Source organism: Schistocerca americana, chromosome 6 (assembly GCF_021461395.2).
Source record: "Schistocerca americana isolate TAMUIC-IGC-003095 chromosome 6, iqSchAmer2.1, whole genome shotgun sequence".
In the NCBI taxonomy this organism is placed as follows: Eukaryota; Metazoa; Arthropoda; class Insecta; order Orthoptera; family Acrididae; genus Schistocerca; species Schistocerca americana.
Genome location: NC_060124.1, coordinates 475,025,938 through 475,046,925, shown reverse-complemented (window position 1 = coordinate 475,046,925; position 20,988 = coordinate 475,025,938). Strand labels below are relative to the sequence as shown.

Sequence of the window (20,988 nt, the reverse complement as noted above, 5' to 3'; positions counted from 1 at the left end):
CATTCTCCCAGTGTGAAATGTTCATAATATTTGTTTGTCAGTGCACGTATGAAAATACACTACTGGCCATTAAAATTGCTACACCAAGAAGAAATGCAGATGATAAACGGATATTCATTGAACAAATGTATTATACTTGAACTGACAAGTGATTACATTTTCACGCAATTTGGGTGCATGGATGCTGAGAAATCAGTACCCAGAAGAACCACCTCTGGCCGTAATAACGGCCCTGATACGCCTGGGCATTGAGTCAAACAGAGCTTGGATGACGTTTACAGGTGCAGCTGCCCATGCAGCTTCAACACGATACCACAGTTCACCAAGAGTAGTGACTGCCGTATTGTGACGAGCCAGTTGCTTGGCCACCAGTGACCAGACGTTTTGAATTGGTGAGAGATCTGGAGAATATGCTGGTCAGGGCAGCAGCCGAACATTTTCTATATCCAGAAAGGCCCGTACAGGGCCTGCAACATGCGGTCGTGCAGTATCCTACTGAAATGTAGGGTTTCGCAGGGATCGAATGAAGGGTAGAGCCACGGGTCCTAACACATCTCAGATGTAACGACCAATGTTCAACGTACCGTCAATGCGAACAAGAGGTGACCGAAATTTGCAACCAATGGCACCCCATACCATCACGCTGGGTGATGCGCGAGTATGGCGATGACGAATACACGCTTCCAATGTGCGTCCACCGCGATGTCGCCAAACACGGATGCGACCATCATGATGTTGTAAATAGAAACTGGATTCACCCGAAAAGAATGACGTTTTGCCATTCGTGCACCCAGGTTCGACGTTGAGTACACCATCGCAGGCGCTCCTGTCTATGATGCAGCGACAAGGTAACCGCAGCTATGGTCTCCGAGCTGATAGTCCAAGCTGCTTCAAACTTCGTCGAACTGTTCGTACAGATGGATGTTGTCTTGCAAACGTCCCCATCTGTTGACTCAGGGATCGAGACGTGGCTGCACGATCCGTTACAGCCATGCGGATAAGATGCCTGTCGTCTCGACTACTAGCGATACGAGGCCGTTGGGATCCAGCACGGCGTTCCGTATTACCCTCCTGAACCCACCGATTCCATATTCTGCTAACAGTCATGGGATCTCGACCAACGCGAGCAGCAATGTCGCGATACGATAAACCGCAATCGCGATAGGCCACAATCCAACCTTTATCAATGTCGGAAACGTGATGGTACGCTTTTCTCCTCCTTACACGAGGCATTACAAAACGTTTCACCAGGCAACGCCGGTCAACTGCTGTTTGTATATGAGAAATCGGTTGGAAACTTTGCTCATGTCAGCACGTTGAAGGTGTCGCCACCGGCGCCAACCTTGTGTGAATGCTCTGAAAAGCTAATCATCTTCTTCCTGTCCGTTAAATTTCGCTTCTGTAGCACGTCATCTTCGTGGTGTAGCAATTTTAATGGCCAATGGTGTATGTAGCACCTCAATTAGATGTACATAAGCACGATAGTATGCTGACCAGAGGTACGACTGACGCTGGTGTATCGATTAAGAAAACGCTCTAAGATATAAAAAAGCGACACACCACGAAGGAACTATCCCAATTAGACGTAAATCCGTAGATGTGATTTACAAGTACAGACAAACAGAGAAACTGGATGATTTATTCAAGAGAAAGAGCTTCACAAATTGAAGAAGTCAATAACGTGTTGGTCCACCTCTGGCCCATATGCAAGCAGTTATTTGCCTTGGCATTGATTGACAGAGATGTTGGATGTTTTTCTGAGCGATGTAGTCTCATAACTGTCCAATTAGTGCGTTAGATCCTTAAAATCCTAAGCTGGTTAGAGAGCCCTAACCGTAATGCTCCTAACGTTCTCAATTGTGGAGATATCTGGCGACATTGCCGGAGAGTGTAGTGTTTGGAAATCACGAAACCAGCAGTAGAAACTCCGCCGTATGTATGCGGCCATTATCTTGCTGAAATATAAGCCCAGCATGGCTAGTCATGAAGGGCAACAAAATGCGGCGTAGAATATCGTCGACATACTGCTGCACTGTAAGGGTGCTGTGGATAACAAGCAATGAGGTCTCCGCACCATTTTTCCTGACTATCAGACAGTATGGCGGGCGACTGTCGGGTTGGTGTCCCACTGCTGTCTGGGGTGTCTCAGGACAGGGACTCAGTCTGAAGCAGTGCTCATCGTTGAAGCCAATTCTACTTCAGTCAATGAGATTCCGGGCCGAAGACGGCATATGGCATGAAAGTCGATCGAGCACCTATACAGCCATGAGCCTCTACAGCAGCAGTGAGTTCAGCCATACGTGTTGAAGGAAGAAGGAAAAAAATATTAGGGTTCAACATCCCGTCGATGAAGAGGTCATTGGAGTACAAGCTCTGACGGAAGTAGCATGGCGAAGGAAATTAGTCCTTGATATGGCACGCGCTGCTATCCTGTGATCTTGTTTAGAGCGCGCAGCTATAATCGACTATAGTTCGCTATTCTGGTGCGGGTGGCGCTCCAGTGGTGATTTGCTATTACATCGCTGGCGTGTTTGCGGTGGCCGGCGGAAAGCGAGAGGGTAGTCGGTTTACGGGTGTTGCACGGAACGTGAAGTTCGCTCTGCCTGACCTGCTGGTGACTAGCGCTAAGGTTGTTGTGCCTCGCATTATGAGCAGAGTGGTCTGGGGCGGAGGCGACTCGCCGTTGTGCTGGCCATGCGGTGGTGATTAATTGGAGTCGGCGTACTTGTTCTGCCTGCCTGTCTGACGTGGAGGTCCGGTGGGGTCCTGTGATACTCTGGCCCGGAGACAACTAGTTGCTGAATTTTGGAGTCGTCTGCCAGGTTAGGTTGTGGGCTCGGTTGGCTCGTCTGATGTTCCGCTGGAAGCTTCAGCAGCGGTTTCTGAACTTCATTCTGATGTGGGATGGCGTTGTTGGAAGTTTGTGTGTGTGTGGCACATTACGATATTTGTTGATTCTAATTTATTTGCTCAACTGAAGTATCTTTTGGTTATCCCGCTGAGTGGGTCGTTTCCCACCCGGTCTGCTCAGCGTTACCTTTGATGGTGCCTGTTTGTTCCTTTTGAAGGAATTCACGCAGGTGGTTCCTGTTACCTGCCCGGAGTTGCGGTCAAGTATGGTATATTTGGCATTTGGTGGGTTAGGTAAAGTCCGCCTAAGAAAGGCGGTTTTGGACAGTATAGGCATATTGAATTACTGCTGCTTGGTATATGTGGTTTTCTGGAATCTGAACAACACGATCTCGTCAATTTGGTTTGTGTAACAGAATTTAGTGGTATGTTCTGTACATTTAACTCACAGTGTTATTATTAACTTGGTGGAATAATCGCGTTTGGTGTCCTTAAGGCACTTCTAAGACTGTGGTTTGACTATTCATGTGCGCTTGGCTTTTATTTTTTTGCTTTAAGAAGCGAGAATTGTTTATTAAGATTGGTGTGTGTTGGCTTCCGGCACTTGTTAAGAGCGCCAGAGATAATGGCGCCGTGGTTATCATGTGCTATCAGGATGTTATATTGTTATTTGATTTTTGATTTTTATCTTTTGTTGATATTATCTGTCATGTGTTACAGAACATAACCAAGGTGCGTAAGTGATGGGCAGTTATGGGAGGCATGTCGGGGAGCTCTCAGCGGTTTATTTCGGGGACCGCTTCTAGTGGGAAGGACCCGAAGTGTTGAGAGCTCGCTCGTCTGTGATGGCGTTGGGAGTTGCCCTTGCCCTTTCGTTGTATCAAATTATTATTTTGTTATTATATTTATTGGATGTGTGTTGCATTTCTTTGATTTTATGGTGCCAAGGGCCATTATCTTTCTCAAGGTTTTTTTATATAAATGATTTTAAATTGTAATGCCAAGTTAATCTTTTAAAGCACCATTGGACTTTGTTCTTTCAGAAGAAATTTCTCTTATTTTATGGTGCCAAGTCGCCATAATTATTATTTTTTTAAATTTATTACTGTTCTTAATGTTTTCCGATTTTATGGTACCAAGTGTCATTATCATTCTTAAAGGTTTTTGTAAATGATCTTAAGTTGTATTGCCAAGTTAACTCATTATTGAATTTAGTCTCTTTGGTAAACTCTAAAAGCACTATTGTAAATGGTTCTTTGATTTTATGGTGGCAAGACGCCGTTATTGTTTTTAAAGCTCATTCTTTGAACCAATTGTTAAGTTCTGTAAGTTATATGAATTTTTTGTTATTTAAAAGAGTTTAGTATTGGCAATTTAATAAACTGTGTACAGAGTCTGCTGTTTGGATATTATTGGGTGGAAATCCTTGTATAGTTATCCTATAAGAACACACATTCCAGTCGTGTTCTTTTCAGAGGAACTGTCCTAGCATTCACCTTCATCGTTTTAGGGAAACTACAGAAAACTTAAGGTGGCCAGAGAAAGGTCAGAAACAACAGTCCTCACGAGTGTGAGTCTTTGCACTGCGTGGTTTAGATTGGTTCCCAGTGTTCGATATTGCTGTGATTTCACTCCAAAACTTTAAGGTTATTCACAAACATCGAGCTGGAAGCAAATCAAAGTAAGACAAACGTTTGAGACAAGTTAAAATTTTGAGTTGTACCTGGATTCAAATGCGCGTCCCTACCTTTCGCTATGAACTGCTCATGTACTGATCCAAATAAAGGAAAATACACTACTGGTCATTAAAATTGCTACGCCAAGAAGAAATGCAGATGATAAACGGGTATTCATTGGACAAATATATTATAGTAGAACTGACATGTGATTATATTTTCACGCAATTTGGGTGCATAGATGCTGAGAAATCAGTACCCAGAACAACCACCTCTGACCGTAATAACGGCCTTGATAAGCCTAGGCATTGAGTCAAACAGAGCTTCGATGGCGTGTACAGGTACAGCTGCCCATGCAGCTTCAACACGATACCACAGTTCATCAAGAGTAGTGACTGGCGTATTGTGACGAGCCGGTTGCTCGGCCACCATTGACCAGACGTTTTCAATTGGTGAGAGATCTGGAGAATGTGCTGGCCAGGGCAGCGGTCGAACATTTTCTGTATCCAGAAAGGCCCGTATAGGACCTGCAACATGCGGTCGTGCATTATCCTCCTGAAATATAGGGTTTCGCAGGGATCCAATGAAAGGTAGAGCCACGGGTCGTGATGCATCTGAAATATAACGTTCACTGTTCAAAGTACCGTCAATGCGAACAAGAGGTGACCGAAACGTTTAACCAATGGCACCCCATACCATCACGCCGGGTGCTATGCCAATATTGCGAAGACGAATACACGCTTCCAATGTGTGTTCACCGCGATGTCGCCAAATACGGATGCCACCATCATGATTCTGTAAACAGAACCTGGATTCATCCGAAAAAATGACGTTTTACCATTCGTGCACCGAGGTTCGTCGTTGAGTACACCATCGCAGGCGCTCCTGTCCGTGATGCAGCGTCAAGGGTAACCGCAGCCATGGTCTCCGAGCTGATAGTCCATGCTGCTGCAAACGTCGTTGAACTGTTCGTGCAGATGGTTGTTGTCTTGCAAACGTCCCCATCTGTTGACTCAGGGATCGAGACGAGGCTGCACGATCCGTTACAGCCATGCAGATAAGATGCCTGTCATCTCGACTGCTAGTGATACGGGGCCGTTGGGATCCAGCACTGCGTTCCGTATTACCCTCCTGAACACACCGATTCATTATTCTGCTAACAGTCATTGGATCTCGACCAACGCAAGCAGCAATGTCGCGATACGATAAACCGCAATCGCGATAGGCTACAATCCGACCTTTATCAAAGCCGGAAACGTGATGGTACGCATTTCTCTTCCTTACACGTGGCATCTCAACAACGTTTCACCAGGCAACGCCGGTCAACAGCTGTTTGTGTATGAGAAATCGGTTGGAAACTTTCCTCATGTCAGCAAATTGTAGTTGTCGCCACCGGCGCCAACCTTGTGTGAATGCTCTGAAAAGCTAATCATTTGTATGTCACAGCATCTTTTTCCTGTCGGTTAAATTTCGCGTCTGTAGCACGTCATCTTCGTGGTGTAGCAATTTTGATGGCCGGTAGTGTAATTGATTATTAAATGGTGATGGTGTGAACGATTCTTAAAAAAACGAATAAGGTTTTCAATAGTAGAACAATTGAAGTTCACACTACAGCAGCACGCGATGACCCCCGAAGCAACCACCTGCAGTGCTCGTCTGATCCATTATACATCTCTTCGTCATGTGTGAAAAATATATGTTCGTCAGTTCGTCATTGGTTCACCCTATTTTACACTTAGAGAAGAAAGTCTGTTGCTTTAGGATAGGGACACTGGCTGCATTATCTGTTCACAGAACATGCACGGTATTATTATGGGCCGCCTACCAACCAGGCAGCCACTTATTTGTTCTCCACTTGACGCTTATTGCGTATTGTTTTTCGCACACTGCATCGCGTAAAAGTGTTTAGAGCACAGGACTGAAAACTTATAAGCAATTTCAGGGTGCAAATTCCCGCTCAACAGCTGAAGAGGGATAGTGTCACTTGGATGAAGGGGTGTAATCTCCCTCACACTTTTTGTGTGGTAACGTGTCTTGCGAGCGTGTACTTGCGTGCTAATTTTGTTCTTGTTGCTACATAACAATTTATTATATCATGTTAACACCTTTCATGCGTCTACCTCACTCAAAAATCATTTAAGCCTCTGTATTTTATGCACGTCTCCCTATGCATTTTACCATATGAAACTGATCTGGATTCGTTGGTTTACAATAGTGAAGCAGAATTCGTTCTCTTCAGTTGCTAACCTGGGACGATGATTCCGTTCTGCGACAGATTCAGCGCTGTTTGTCGTTTTACTGAATGCATAGGAGACTGCAGCGACCAACATCATAGACAGGAAGTTACAGCAATTCGGAGTCGTTTTTCGACTGTCTTAAGCAACTACAGGCCAACAAATTAGTTATTAGAGGACCTCCTCAGTCGGACAAGAAGCCAGGACTTGTAAACATTTATTATGTTATAAGATATAGCCACTCTTGAACGGTTTGTAGGGATCAACCCGTGAATGATAGTACGGACGAGTAGCATCAACAGTCAAACGCCATTGCGTGTGTGTACCTGAAGACTCGATTCCGAAGCTATTTCCTTTTGCGAAGAGGTCTAATAATATTTCTTCGTAGACTTCAGAAATCGATTGCCGTATGTTCGCGCCTTTCAGCGAACAGAACATTGTAATTATCCAAAAAGATTGTATTACAAACAAAACCTTATGTTCACCCTTACCAACCAAAGGAAATACTAACGAAATCACTATTACACCATAGTTAAACGATAAAGTTCACGGGAAACCCGCTGCTCCTAAACGCGTAAAATCAAGACACAATAACTTTAATGTAAACAAATCTAATATGTAAAAGTCTATCAATGACAAAAAATCGCCACCGCCGTTACAACGAAACCATCAGCGGATGTAGTTGTTTCTATAGATTCCTTGATTATCACACAAAATAAAGGTTAACTGAAGCACTCAGAAGCAAATGTGTTTTTCAGAAATCGGGTTTATACCACAATATACACACTGATGGGCAGTTTTATGGTGCTAAAGAATATGCAGATCAGAAAGCTGGAACTCCGTCAAACTGTGAATTTGTCATGTTCAAGGTACTTCGGTTTTAGAAACAGAAACTGTTAAGTCCCCTTTTCGAGTTAGAAGTTTTTATGACAGGAAGCTGCGTCGCTACAGCCAGTATGCAAGCCAGCTATTTTTTTCACTATCAACTGAAAAACGGCGGAGAACTGTAGTGATCTAACGGTCAAATCCTGGAATGAATGTCTATCTGAAGATAGTGGCTTGAGAAATAGTCCTAATGACTACTCAAAATCACCAGAGCGCTATTTAGATAATGGAAACACGACTTTGCGAGAAAATAAAAATGCTCGCAAGGACAGTAGTAAACCGTCTTCGTCCTCTGAAAATGAGCCTTAAATCCCATCTGTGGATGTGAAAGGCGCAGTAGTCCCATCAAATGAAAGCGCTCTATTCGCAAGGAGTTGAAAACTACAGGTGAGAATACTATAAATTCAGGACATAAACAACATTAACGGGATTCTTATGCAGTGAATCTGTGATCACTTTGACCCCTGTGAAAAAAATTCAGACTTTACCCATTGCTTGCCTTTTCTTTCCAACCTTGACAAAAATTGTATCAATATGCATGAAAGAATGTCCTGCGATGCGATAATACATATAAACTTCCTGAAAACGTACCTGAGAAAGACGCAACCAGAATTCAAACACACGTCTGCTTTTGCCCTGTGATGCACAGTTGTCCATGAAAACATGTAGTTGTTCGAGAAACTGATCATCTTGGTTTGTGATATACCATTTCAGACAGCTAGTAACCTCATTCAGCGATTTGCTACAAATTGTTTCGGAGGACATAAATAGAGTTGCGTCGTTGGAAGCCAGGTTACATACAATTAAACTATGCAGCCGTAGTTGTGTTATTCTTTGCAAATGTTTCTTGGTGGAAGAGTTATTTTTTTAATATAAAAAATTTCCTGTATTGAAGGCTCTTTCTCAGATCCCCCGTAGAAATCAACAAAGACAAAAAGTCAATCGTCAACTGCACAAGAAAACCTTTATTTTGTTCACTTTACCGGTTTCAACAGTTTAAATCGTCATCCTCGAAAGCGAAATAGGCTGAAATCACTGGCAAGCAAATGTCAAATCAAGAACTGGACGGTAGTGTCCTTTGTTACGAATCAAAAATCGTACACAGAATATGCGACGAAAGTCAACCAACGTGCATCATGTACGATTTGCGACTTGACTGTTCATTGTTTGCAACTCGTCGCACAAACATAAATGTTTAGCACGTCACTCTGTGTTATTGATTCTGTAACAAAGGACACTATCGTTCGGTTCTTATTTTGAAGTTAGCTTACCAGTGATATGAGCATATTTCACATCTGAAAATAACAGTTTAAACTGTTGAAATCAGTAAAGTGAACCAAACAAAAGTATTCTTGTGCAGCTGATGACTGGCCTTTTATCTTTGTTGAAATATTCTGCAACTGCTAAACTACGGCTATGAACAAAATCATCTGCATAGATATGTTCAGCTTTACGGCAGCCCAATTTTTCCAACATGGCAGCAGCTATAGCTTGCTCACTAGAAGCTGCACTAGACTGTGCATCCATTTTAGTGCCATCACGAGAAATATCTCTTTCCGGATGACCAAATTTCGAGTGAAAATCGTGTTGGAATATATCATTAAACAGTTAATACATCACATTGATTTGCAACTCATGATACTGATCACTGAAGTCTCCATGTAACTGAAACACTGTCTGTTGAGCAGACAGTAGTTTCTCAGTTATACTTTTTGAGCGACAATAATGACTCTACTGAGTGGGAAAATTGACAATAATATCACTTATCTTCTGGCAAACATAATAAGGTTTCTTAAATCCAGGAGCATGCTTTCCTCTTCTTCGGTGAATTATCCAGTTTGCTTACTTTTCGATCCAATCTTTCTCGCTTTATACCGTAAAGACCATGAAATGTCTTCAAGCATACTTTAACTTGAACAGAATCATAGGTGACTTTTTTTCCAGTCTTTGATCATAATATCAATTTCAGATCTTTTTTACACCCATGTCCTAAAGTTATAAGGCCATAGGACACGGTGTAAAAAAGATCTGAGGATGGCCATTTCGGACTGAAACCGGTCATCGTCAAAAGAATTGATACTGTGATCAAAGACTGAAATAAAAAACATTTGACAATATTGGATCACTGTTTGTATATGCAACTATGTCGCAGTTGATGAAACATATGACATCTTTCTGGTAGGTAGTTTTCCTCTGTTTGGCATCCTGGTTGCGAAGAAAACATGTCGGAACGTGAGAAGTGGGATTGTTTTAATTAAGACCGCTGTAGAACATGTGTCATTTTCTGGCTCATGCCACAATAATCATAATATTGAATAGTTATTTTTAATAGAATATGGAATTTTAATTTATATACTCTTAAGTCATGACTGTCTCAGTTACTGTTAACTGTAATAGTAATATTAATATTAATAATAATACTAATAATTACTATAAGTATAACAATAATTATAATTATTATTATGAGTACCCATTAAATAGCTTTACTTGTCAAGAGCATAGTAGTATTTATCAGATTGTAATGGGCCGCTGAATCCAACGCACAGTACAGATTTAAATATTACATCTGGACAAAAAAACTGGCATTAGATTCGTGTAAATATGGTAATTATAGCGACAGAAAACTTTGCGTTAATTTTATAACAGCGAATTGCCATACTGTTGTTCGATACAACTGTAGAGATAAGTATTTCGTTGCTCATGAGTGTCTAGTTCATTGAAGCATTTCAAGATGATATCTTTTTGATCACAGCAGCACTTTTCTGCATACCCACACTTTCAGTGAAAACCTTTAATCTTGGCACGTGGATTTTTAGCAGTGCCTATTTTAACCTGTGTAGGATTTATCTGAAATACAATATCACAGAATAATAAACAAACAGTCGTGCAATATATGTAAATATATATCTGTAAGTTATGATAACGCTCAAAATACACCACAGTGGTTTCGTAAGGTAACGAAGGCAAAGTATGATGAAGATCGCTCGCTGCTGGAACATGTTACTCTGTCAGAAAGTACCACATTTTGTGACACATTGTTGTATGGAAGTGATGTGGAAGAGGATGTAGCAGGGATGGAATGGTATTATTTTGATAAAAATAATAGTTATGTAATACAGCCACTCTCTTTAGTGTACACCAGTGCTGGAAAAATGCATTGTAGAGAATCATAACAGTAGTTATGGTAACTTCTTATAACATTTTATAATGAAAAAACTCAAACAGTAAGGATCAGAAGTTGTTACGTAAGCGAATTCACAACTTTACATTCGTTTTAAGTCAGAAGTTTTTAATTCACAATTTAAAAATACAGCTGTTACACGTGCTACATGTGTAAAAAAGGGGAGAAATATTCAATACAATATTGTGTACCAGACCGACCCACTAAATAAATTCCATTCATGTGCACTGATATTTTGATGTTTCTGAATACTTTTCAAAGCTTTAATTAGCTTTCCTGCAAAATTTTGAAACATTGACTTAACATCTTTTGGATATGAGTGCTTAAATTACTGCTTATAAACTTCATCTGTTCAATTTTACCTTGACAATCTTCCAACGCAAAATTTCAGCAACGTACAAAAAAGGAAGGAATTTCACAGCATTTTTTCTGGTTTTATTGTGGCGAACGTGTGCCCAAAGTTTGTACAAGTGTTTCTCATGCTCTGTATATTTTCACGGTGATGATAGCATTTCACATAAATGTCCAGAATGCTGGAATATTTTATACAAGAATATATAGATCCATCCAGAGTGATGGATGGGAGGGGGCCTCGGTGTTATAATACTTTTCACTAAGACAATCACTGTTTATCACAAGTTAAGACGACATGATAAGGGGAAGACAACTGTTCTTGTCACGGTTTAGCTTCCTGAAAAGAATGGGAGCAGGCGAGAGATGGAAATTGTCGACTGCACTCACCTCTCGATGCTCATGGCGGTGAGCGTCAGCACGGAGCAGATGGCGGACACGCTCTGCAGGTAATGCAGCAGCTTGCAGATGAAGGCGCCCATCGTCCAGCTGTGAGAGAACAGCTTCGCCAGCTGCCAACACACAGAAGGAGAAATCCTCGCTGTAGTCAGAACAACTCCACAGTACTGACATAATACCCACAATTATGGTTAGCAAATGTTCAAATGTGTGTGAACTCCTAAGGGACCAAACTGCTGAGGTCATCAGCCTCTAGACTTACACACTACTACAACTATCTTATTCTAAGAACAACACACACACACACACACACACAGACACACACACAAACACACACACACACACACACACACACACACATGCCCTGGGGTGGACTGGAACCTCTGGCGGGAGGGGCCACGTGACCCGTGACATGGCGCCTCAAACCGAGCAGCCACTCTACGCGGCTTATTGTTAGCACTAATCCTTAGCTGGCAATGTACACAGTGTACAAGAGACGTCATGCAACTCGTGGCACAAGAATGGTATGTTTTTGCTCTCCTAGTTTTTACCGAAAAAAAGGGGACAACCTCTGTCTATCGAAATCCTAGAACGCTATGTAATGCACCTCACCATCCCAGACAGTTACCTTCATCAACCCAGGTCATCTAAAACAGAGGTGTCCCACTTTTTACCTTACCTGGGCCACACTGGAAGAAGACGAGCAATTTTGGGCAGCACGTAACGCTAACAGCAAAAAAAAAAAAAAAAAAAAAAAAAAAAAAAACGAGGGTAATCCCAAAAGTAAGGTCTCATATTTTTTTTTATAAGTACGTAGACCTCTTTATTTCTACAGTGGTTTACATGAGTTTCCAGCTTGAACATTTTTCGACATACGGGCCGCTGTGGCCGAGCGGCTCTAGGCGCTTCAGTCCGGCGCTGCTTCTATGGTCACAGTTTCGAATCCTGCCTCGGGCTTGGGTGTGTGTGATGTCCTTAGGTTTGTTAGGTTAAGTAGTTCTAAGTCCTAGGGGACTGATGACCTCCGATGTTAAGTCCCATAGTGCTTAGCGCCATTTTCGACATAATCACCATTTCTGTCGATGAATTTTTGTAGACGCTGTGGCAGTTTTTGTATGCGCATGTCATACCAGCTCGCCGCCATGCTGTTCAGAAAGTTATGAACCTCTTATTTCACCTCGTCGTCGGAGCTGAATCGCTTTCCGGCCAAGTGTTCTTTTAACCTAGGGAACAGGTGATAGTCACTGGGCGCCAAGTCAGGACTATAGGGTGTGTTGGTGATTATGTTCCACTGAAACTGTTGCAGGAGAGCAACGGTTTGCCGAGCGATGTGTGGGCGAGCGGTGTCATGGAGAATGTTACGCCCTTGCTCAACATTCCTCTTCTCCGGCTCTGAATTGCCCGTTTGAGTTTTTCAGAGTCTCACAGTACCTGTCGGCGTTAATTGTGGTCCCAGCGATTCAGCTCCGACGACGAGGTGAAAGAAGAAGTTCGTAACTTTCTGAACAGCATGGCGGCGAGCTAGTATGACATGAGCATACAAAAACTGCCACAGCGTCTACAAAAATGAATCGACAGAAATGGTGATTAAGTCGAAAAATAGCTAAATGTTCAAGCTGTAAACTGATGTAAACCAGTGTAGAAATAAACAGGTCTATGTACTTATAAAAAAATAGGAGACCTTACTTTTGGGATTACCTTCATATATAGTTGACGCATTTAAGTACTTTAGAATTTATTAGTTTATGACTGTTTATAGGCAAGATGGAATTAATGTGACATTTTGTATGTACATTTCATTTACAATTTTATATATCAGTAATTACAAATCGTACAATTAATCTGACATTTTACTTGAATTTTGAAATCTGATGTGCGAATAGCAGGTTCGATCGAAGAAGTTGCAATTCTCAGGGTGTTCCCAAAGTGTTCATCTGAGAGCTTGGTTGTATTTTCACTCTTTGCGTGCTTTACTCTAGAAAATAACTGCTCAGAAGCGCTCGTGCTTCCTAGCAAAGGTGATATATATTCAAGGGATTTATTTCTCTGGGCAGGTATGATCCGTAGAAGTTCAACAAACATACCTTATCGAATTTTTGCTTTAGCTGGTTCTCAGACAGCAATTCTATGCACTCCATCAGCAAATCTTCTGGCAACGTATCTACAGGGTGATTCTGTAAGACCGTGCAAAAAGGGACAGGACGTAGAGACTGCTCCACTGAACAATTTTAGGTAGGGACACTGAGGTCGGAGAAGCCAGCTTAAGGAGATATGGATGTAAACTTGTCTTCCGCTCTGTCTAGCATTACTGTTTTCCAGCTTATTTACAACAAACATGCATACAAATTTACACATACAGTGCTGTTTATTTACATGTACATTCTTTATTTCCTACAAGGAAACAAGAAAGACGAGCCTGATTACCGGGAAGTCATGACGCAGGTTTTGTTTGCCTTGGTTGTCCGTAAGTGGCTTGTTTGTATCGCATTTACATTGTTCCCCTGGCTGTTCGTGAGAGGATTTGGATACAACATGATAGTGCACCGCTCCCCTTCAGTGTGGATGTCCGCAACCATCTTAGTGCTGTGTTTCACTGGACTGGTAGAGGAGGTCCTCTTCCATGGCCTGCGAGGTCATCTGTTGTGAATCCCCTTGATTATTTCCATTGCGGAATTTAAAGTTACTTACGTATGAGACTCCGCGAATACGGAGATTGAATTAGTTGCCAGAATTCTAGCTGCCTGTGATCTGATTCGAAGCACACCAAGGCTATTTTTCAGAGTGCGTCAGAATCTTATTCGCAGATGTCATGCTTGAATTGAGTTTGACGGCCAGTTAGCTGTAAGTAATGTAAATAAAAAAGTGCATGGTAATGCGGTTTTATTCCTATTATCTTCTTGAGCTCGCTTCTCCGGTCTCAGCTTCCCTACCCCAAATTGTTCAATGGAGCATCCTCTAAGCTCTGTTAAATTTTTGCACGCACTTACGGAAACACAGTGTATATGAAACTTCCTGGCAGATTAAAACTGTGTGCCCGACCGAGACTCGAACTCGGGACCTTTGCATTTCGCGGGCAAGTGCTCTACCATCTGCGCTACCGAAGCACGACTCACGCGGGGCACACAGTATTAATCTGCCAGGAAGTTTCATATCAGCGCACACTCCGCTGCAGAGTGAAAATCTCATTCTGGACACAGTGTATATTGTTTGTAAAAGGTGTTACACAAATACAACAATTTTGATTATTTTTCGAAAGTTCTTAAATCGATTGAAAAGTAAGGCTCCGTATTTTATCACGTCTCTGGGATTGTTTGGCCAACGTGATGAAATGAAAAACAAAATTGTTTGCACTTAAGCTTGCCAAAATTTCACTTTCATTTGGAAAGCGTTTGTTGTGTGAAACACTGTATAAAAAAGTAGGTTTCTACCGTGAAGGCGCCTGTTTAACTTACCTAAATGAACAGTCAAATCTACAAAAAATGCTAAATCTGCTACCCAGTTGGCATCGTAAATTTCTGACACAGATTTTGCTAAAGATATCATGAACGATTTGATTTCATTACATTATGCTACAAAATCTTTTTAACATTTAGTCTCGCCTGAGCCATCCCACTTTCGTAAAATTTACTACACCACCATACTCACATCCAAACTCCTGATGACTTTCTGGAATTCGTAAAGATTCAGTGCCAAAATTGTACATAAAAAACATAGAATTTCGTTACACAACCATAGATTAATTACGAAACACGTCTCCGAATCGTAAATCTTTTGTTGGGATGTTTTAGCCGTAAGAGGACATACCAGCCGGCCGGGTTGACCGAGCGATTCTAGGCGCTACAGTCTGGAACCGCGCGACCGCTACGGTCGCAGGTTCGAATCCTGCCTCGGGCATGGATGTGTGTGATGTCCTTAGGTTAGTTGGGTTTAAGTAGTTCTAAGTTCTAGGGGACTGATGACCTTAGAAGTTAAGTCCCATAGTGCTCAGAGCCATTTGAACCATTTTTGAGAACAAACCAGCGCATCTGCTGGATTAGCCGGCTGTAAGAACGAGTCTCTGGGGCTTCAAGTGTAGCACCGGTGTCAATGTTAAGTACGGGATGGACCAATGAGAAAATAGCATCCTCTGCCATGAACTTCAAATATCTCACGAAAGAATTGTCAAACGAAAAAACTACAAACAACGAAACATGTCTAGTTTGAAGAGGAAATCAGATGGCGATATGGTTGGCCCGCTAGATGGCGCTGCCATTGGTCAAACCGATATCAACTGCTTTTTTTTAAAATGGGAACCCCCATTTTTTTATTACATATTCGTGTAGTACGTAAAGAAATATGAATGTTTTAGTTGCACCCCATTTTTCGCTTTGTGATAGATGGCGCTGTAAGAGTCACAAACATATCGCTCACGATTTTAGACGAACAGTTGGTAAGAGGTAGGTTTTTGAAATTAAAATACAGAACGTAGGTACGTTTGAACATTTTATTTCGGTTGTTCCAATGTGATACATGTATCTTTGTGAACTTATCATTTCTGAGAACGCATGCTGTTACAGCGTGATTACCTATGAATACCACATTAATGCAATAAATGCTCAAAATGATGTCCTCTTAACAGCGAGTAGTTAGCCTTCGTAATGTTTGCACATGCATTGTCAATGCGCTGACGCATGTTGTCAGGCGTTGTCGGTGGATCGCGATAGCAAATATCCTTCAACTTTCCCCAAAGAAAGAAATCCGGGGACGTCAGATCAGGTGTACGTACGGGCCATGGTATGGTGTTTCGAAGACCAATCCACCTGTCATGAGATATGCTATTCAATACCGCTTCAACCGCACGCGAGCTATGTGCATCCATCACGCTGGAAGTACATCGCCATTCTGTCATGCAGTGAAACATCTTGTAGTAACATCAATAGAACATTACGTACGAAATCAGCATACATTGGACCGTTTAGATTGCCATCGATAAAATGGGGGCCAATTATCCTTCCTCCCATAATGCCACACCATACGTTAACCCACTAAGGTCGCTGATGTTCCACTTGTCGCAGCCATCGTGCATTTTCTGTTGCCTATTAGTGCATATTACGCCGGTTTACGTTAACGCTGTTTGTGAATGACGCTTCGTCGCTAAATAGAACGCATGCAAAAAATCTGTCATCCTCCCGTAATCTCTCTTGTGCCCAGTGGCAGAACTGTACACGACGTTCAGTGTCGTCGCCATGCCATGCCTATCCGGCGAACTGTCTGGACACTTAGATGATGTCGTCCAGGATACCGAGCAGCATACGTAGCACACGACCGTTGGTCATTTTGATGATAATAGCCATACATCAACACGATATCGACCTTTTCCTTTTGGTAAACGGTCCATTTTAACACTGGTGGCGCATCACGAAGCAAATACCGTCCGCACTGGCGGAATGTTACGTGATACCACGTACTTACACGTTTGTGACTATTACAGCGCCATCTATGACAAAGCGAAAAAAGTGGTCCAACTAAAACATTCATGTATCTTTACGTACTACACGAATATGTAATAAAAATGGCGGTTTCTATTTTTAAAAAATGCAGTTGATATCCGTTTGACCTATGGCAGTGCCATCTAGCGGGTCAATCATAGCGCCATCTGGTTTCCCCCTTCAAGCTAGACGAGTTTCGTTCTTTGTAGTTTTTTCGTTTGATGCTTATTTCGTGAGGTATTTGGCCCGGTCACTATCACTGGAGCACCATATATATATATATATATATATATATATATATATATATATATATATATATATATACTCCTGGAAATGGAAAAAAGAACACATTGACACCGGAGTGTCAGACCCACCATACTTGCTCCGGACACTGCGAGAGGGCTGTACAAGCAATGATCACACGCACGGCACAGCGGACACACCAGGAACCGCGGTGTTGGCCGTCGAATGGCGCTAGCTGCGCAGCATTTGTGCACCGCCGCCGTCAGTGTCAGCCAGTTTGCCGTGGCATACGGAGCTCCATCGCAGTCTATAACACTGGTAGCATGCCGCGACAGCGTGGACGTGAACCGTATGTGCAGTTGACGGACTTTGAGCGAGGGCGTATAGTGGGCATGCGGGAGGCCGGGTGGACGTACCGCCGAATTGCTCAACACGTGGGGCGTGAGGTCTCCACAGTACATCGATGTTGTCGCCAGTGGTCGGCGGAAGGTGCACGTGCCCGTCGACCTGGGACCGGACCGCAGCGACGCACGGATGCACGCCAAGACCGTAGGATCCTACGCAGTGGCGTAGGGGACCGCACCGCCACTTCCCAGCAAATTAGGGACACTGTTGCTCCTGGGGTATCGGCGAGGACCATTCGCAACCGTCTCCATGAAGCTGGGCTACGGTCCCGCACACCGTTAGGCCGTCTTCCGCTCACGCCCCAACATCGTGCAGCCCGCCTCCAGTGGTGTCGCGACAGGCGTGAATGGAGGGACGAATGGAGACGTGTCGTCTTCAGCGATGAGAGTCGCTTCTGCCTTGGTGCCAATGATGGTCGTATGCGTGTTTGGCGCCGTGCAGGTGAGCGCCACAATCAGGACTGCATACGACCGAGGCACACAGGGCCAACACCCGGCATCATGGTGTGGGGAGCGATCTCCTACACTGGCCGTACACCACTGGTGATCGTCGAGGGGACACTGAATAGTGCACGGTACATCCAAACCGTCATCGAACCCATCGTTCTACCATTCCTAGACCGGCAAGGGAACTTGCTGTTCCAACAGGACAATGCACGTCCGCATGTGTCCCGTGCCACCCAACGTGCTCTAGAAGGTGTAAGTCAACTACCCTGGCCAGCAAGATCTCCTGATCTGTCCCCCATTGAGCATGTTTGGGACTGGATGAAGCGTCGTCTCACGTGGTCTGCACGTCCAGCACGAACGCTGGTCCAACTGAGGCGCCAGGTGGAAATGGCATGGCAAGCCGTTCCACAGGACTACATCCAGCATCTCTACGATCGTCTCCATGGGAGAATAGCAGCATGCATTGCTGCGAAAGGTGGATATACACTGTACTAGTGCCGACATTGTGCATGCTCTGTTGCCTGTGTCTATGTGCCTGTGGTTCTGTCAGTGTGATCATGTGATGTATCTGACCCCAGGAATGTGTCAATAAAGTTTCCCCTTCCTGGGACAATGAATTCACGGTGTTCTTATTTCAATTTCCAGGAGTGTATATATATATATATATATATATGTGTGTGTGTGTGTGTATGAATACTATTTCCTTTGTCGGTCATGTCTGTAGGCATAATTGTCCTGATAACATCAGTGCTAATGCTCAACAGGGTCTGAGACACTTTTACGGGAATACAGGACTCGCTGCGAGCAAGTAGGTGAATGGGCGGTGGACGCTACTTGCGTGTGATAAGTTAATTTGCGTCGGGCGGGAAGAGCGTCCGAATGGCTTAGGCGGTTCAGACATCCACTGACGTTAAACGAGTGATCCAGTGCCGAGACCTGGTCCGGTACAAATCCACAACATTCTCCATCGAATTATTTCGATTCTCGATTGCGGCTGGAGTCGGCCTCCTCTTCGAAAAACCAACGTAACGCGTTCAGTCTGTTGGAAACTTCGTAACTTTTTGGCCAAAATGTTATTATTGTATCTTTTCTGTTTCTTAAATATCAGAAGCCTGAACGGCAGAAAATCGGACCGTTGTTTTCGTAATATTTATCTACCAACTAGCTGAGAAATCCTGCGTTTCCTTGGCATTTATTACAAGCTATTATTCGATCTCCTCCATCCTCCTTCTCTCTCTGTCCATCCCTTTCATTCTTTTCTCTCCATCTCCTCCTCTCCCCCTCTCTCCACCTGCTTCTCCCTCTCTCTGTCCGTGTCCTTTCTCCTATGATTTGTCCATTTCTTCTTCCTCCACTCTCTGTCTGTCTCCTCCTCCTCCCTGTATCTGATCTCCTCCTCCCATCCCTCTTCATCCCATCCTCCCACTCTCTGTCCGTACATCTCATCATTCCGCACATGTCCTCACCCCATTCTCATTGTCAACCTCCTCCCTGCCCCCTCTACTCTTTCCAACACTCTGTTAACACCCCTGCCGCAATGGGTGATCGGTGGTTTTTAACCCTACAGCATTTCCTTCCAGATGGTAAGTAATCTCGTGACCTGGTTGCACAACGAACAGCACAAAAAATAGTGGGAACTCGAAAGAAGCGTGTAGTGTTTAGGAAGCCTGCCTACTCAGTTCGCTAGAAAAACAAACGAATTGCGTTAATACACTACTGGCCATTAAAATTGCAACGCCACGAAGATGCCGTGCTACAGACGCGAAATTTAACCGACAGGAAGAAGATGCTGTGATATGCAAATGATTAGCTTTTCAGAGCATTCACACAAACTTGCCGCCGGTGGCGACACCTATAACGTGCTGACATGAGGAATGTTTCCAACCCATTTGTCATACACAAACAGCAGTTGACCGGCGTTGCCTGGTGAACCGTTGTTGTGATGCCTCGTGTAAGGAGGAGAAATGCGTACCATCACGTTTCCGACTTTGATAAAGGTCGGATTGTAGCCTATCGCGATTGCGGTTTATCATATTGTGACATTGCTGCTCGCGTTGGTCGAGATCCAATGACTGTTAACAGAATATGGAATCGGTGGGTTCAGGAGGGTAATACGGAACGCCTTGCTGGACCCCAACGGCCTCGTATCACTAGCAGTCTAGATGACAGACATCTTGTCCGCATGGCTGTAACGGATCGTGCAGCCACGTCTCGATCCCTGAGTCAACAGATGGGGACGTTTGCAAGACAACGACCATCTGCACGAACAGTTCGACGACGTTTGCAGCAGTATGGACTATCAGCTCGGAGACCATGGCTGCGGTTACCCTTGAAGCTGCATCACAGACAGGAGCGCCAGCGATGGTGTACTCGACGACGAACCTGGGTGCACGAATAGCAAACCGCCATTTTTTCTGATGAATCCAGGTTCTGTTTACATCATGATGATTGCATCCGCGTTTGGCGACATCGCGATGAACGCACGTTGGAAGCGTGTATTCGTCATCGCCATACTGGCGTATCACCCGGCGTGATGATACGGGGTGCCATTGGTTACACGTCTCGGTCACCTCTTGTTCGCATTGACGGCACTTTGAACAGTGGACGTTATATTTCAGATGTGTTAGCGTGACTCCACCCTTCATTCGATCCTTGCGAAACCCTACATTTCAGCAGGATAATGCACGACCGCATGTTGCAGGTCCGGTACGGTCCTTTCTGGATACGAAAAACGTTCGACAGCTGCCCTGGCCACCAAATTCTCCAGATCTCTCACCAATTGAAAACGTCTGGTCAATGGTGGCCGAGCAACTGGCTCGTCACAATACGCCAGTGACTACTTTTGATGAA

General features: G+C 43.7%; 1 protein-coding gene across 3 annotated transcripts in view; it reads right to left on the bottom strand.

Moving 5' to 3' along the window:
- Positions 1–11,685, bottom strand: part of LOC124619735 (pyroglutamylated RF-amide peptide receptor-like) — a 150,229-nt gene extending 138,544 nt beyond the window's left edge. For all 3 annotated transcript variants that reach the window (XR_006980117.1, XR_006980116.1, XM_047146307.1), the window contains exon 1: positions 11,568–11,685. Coding sequence is in view for 1 of the 3 variants with exons in the window: in XM_047146307.1 (XP_047002263.1) it covers positions 11,568–11,659 (92 nt within the window). In the remaining 2 variants the exon portion in view is untranslated. The remainder of the gene's footprint in view (positions 1–11,567) is intronic.
- Between the last annotated feature and the right edge of the window lie 9,303 nt (positions 11,686–20,988).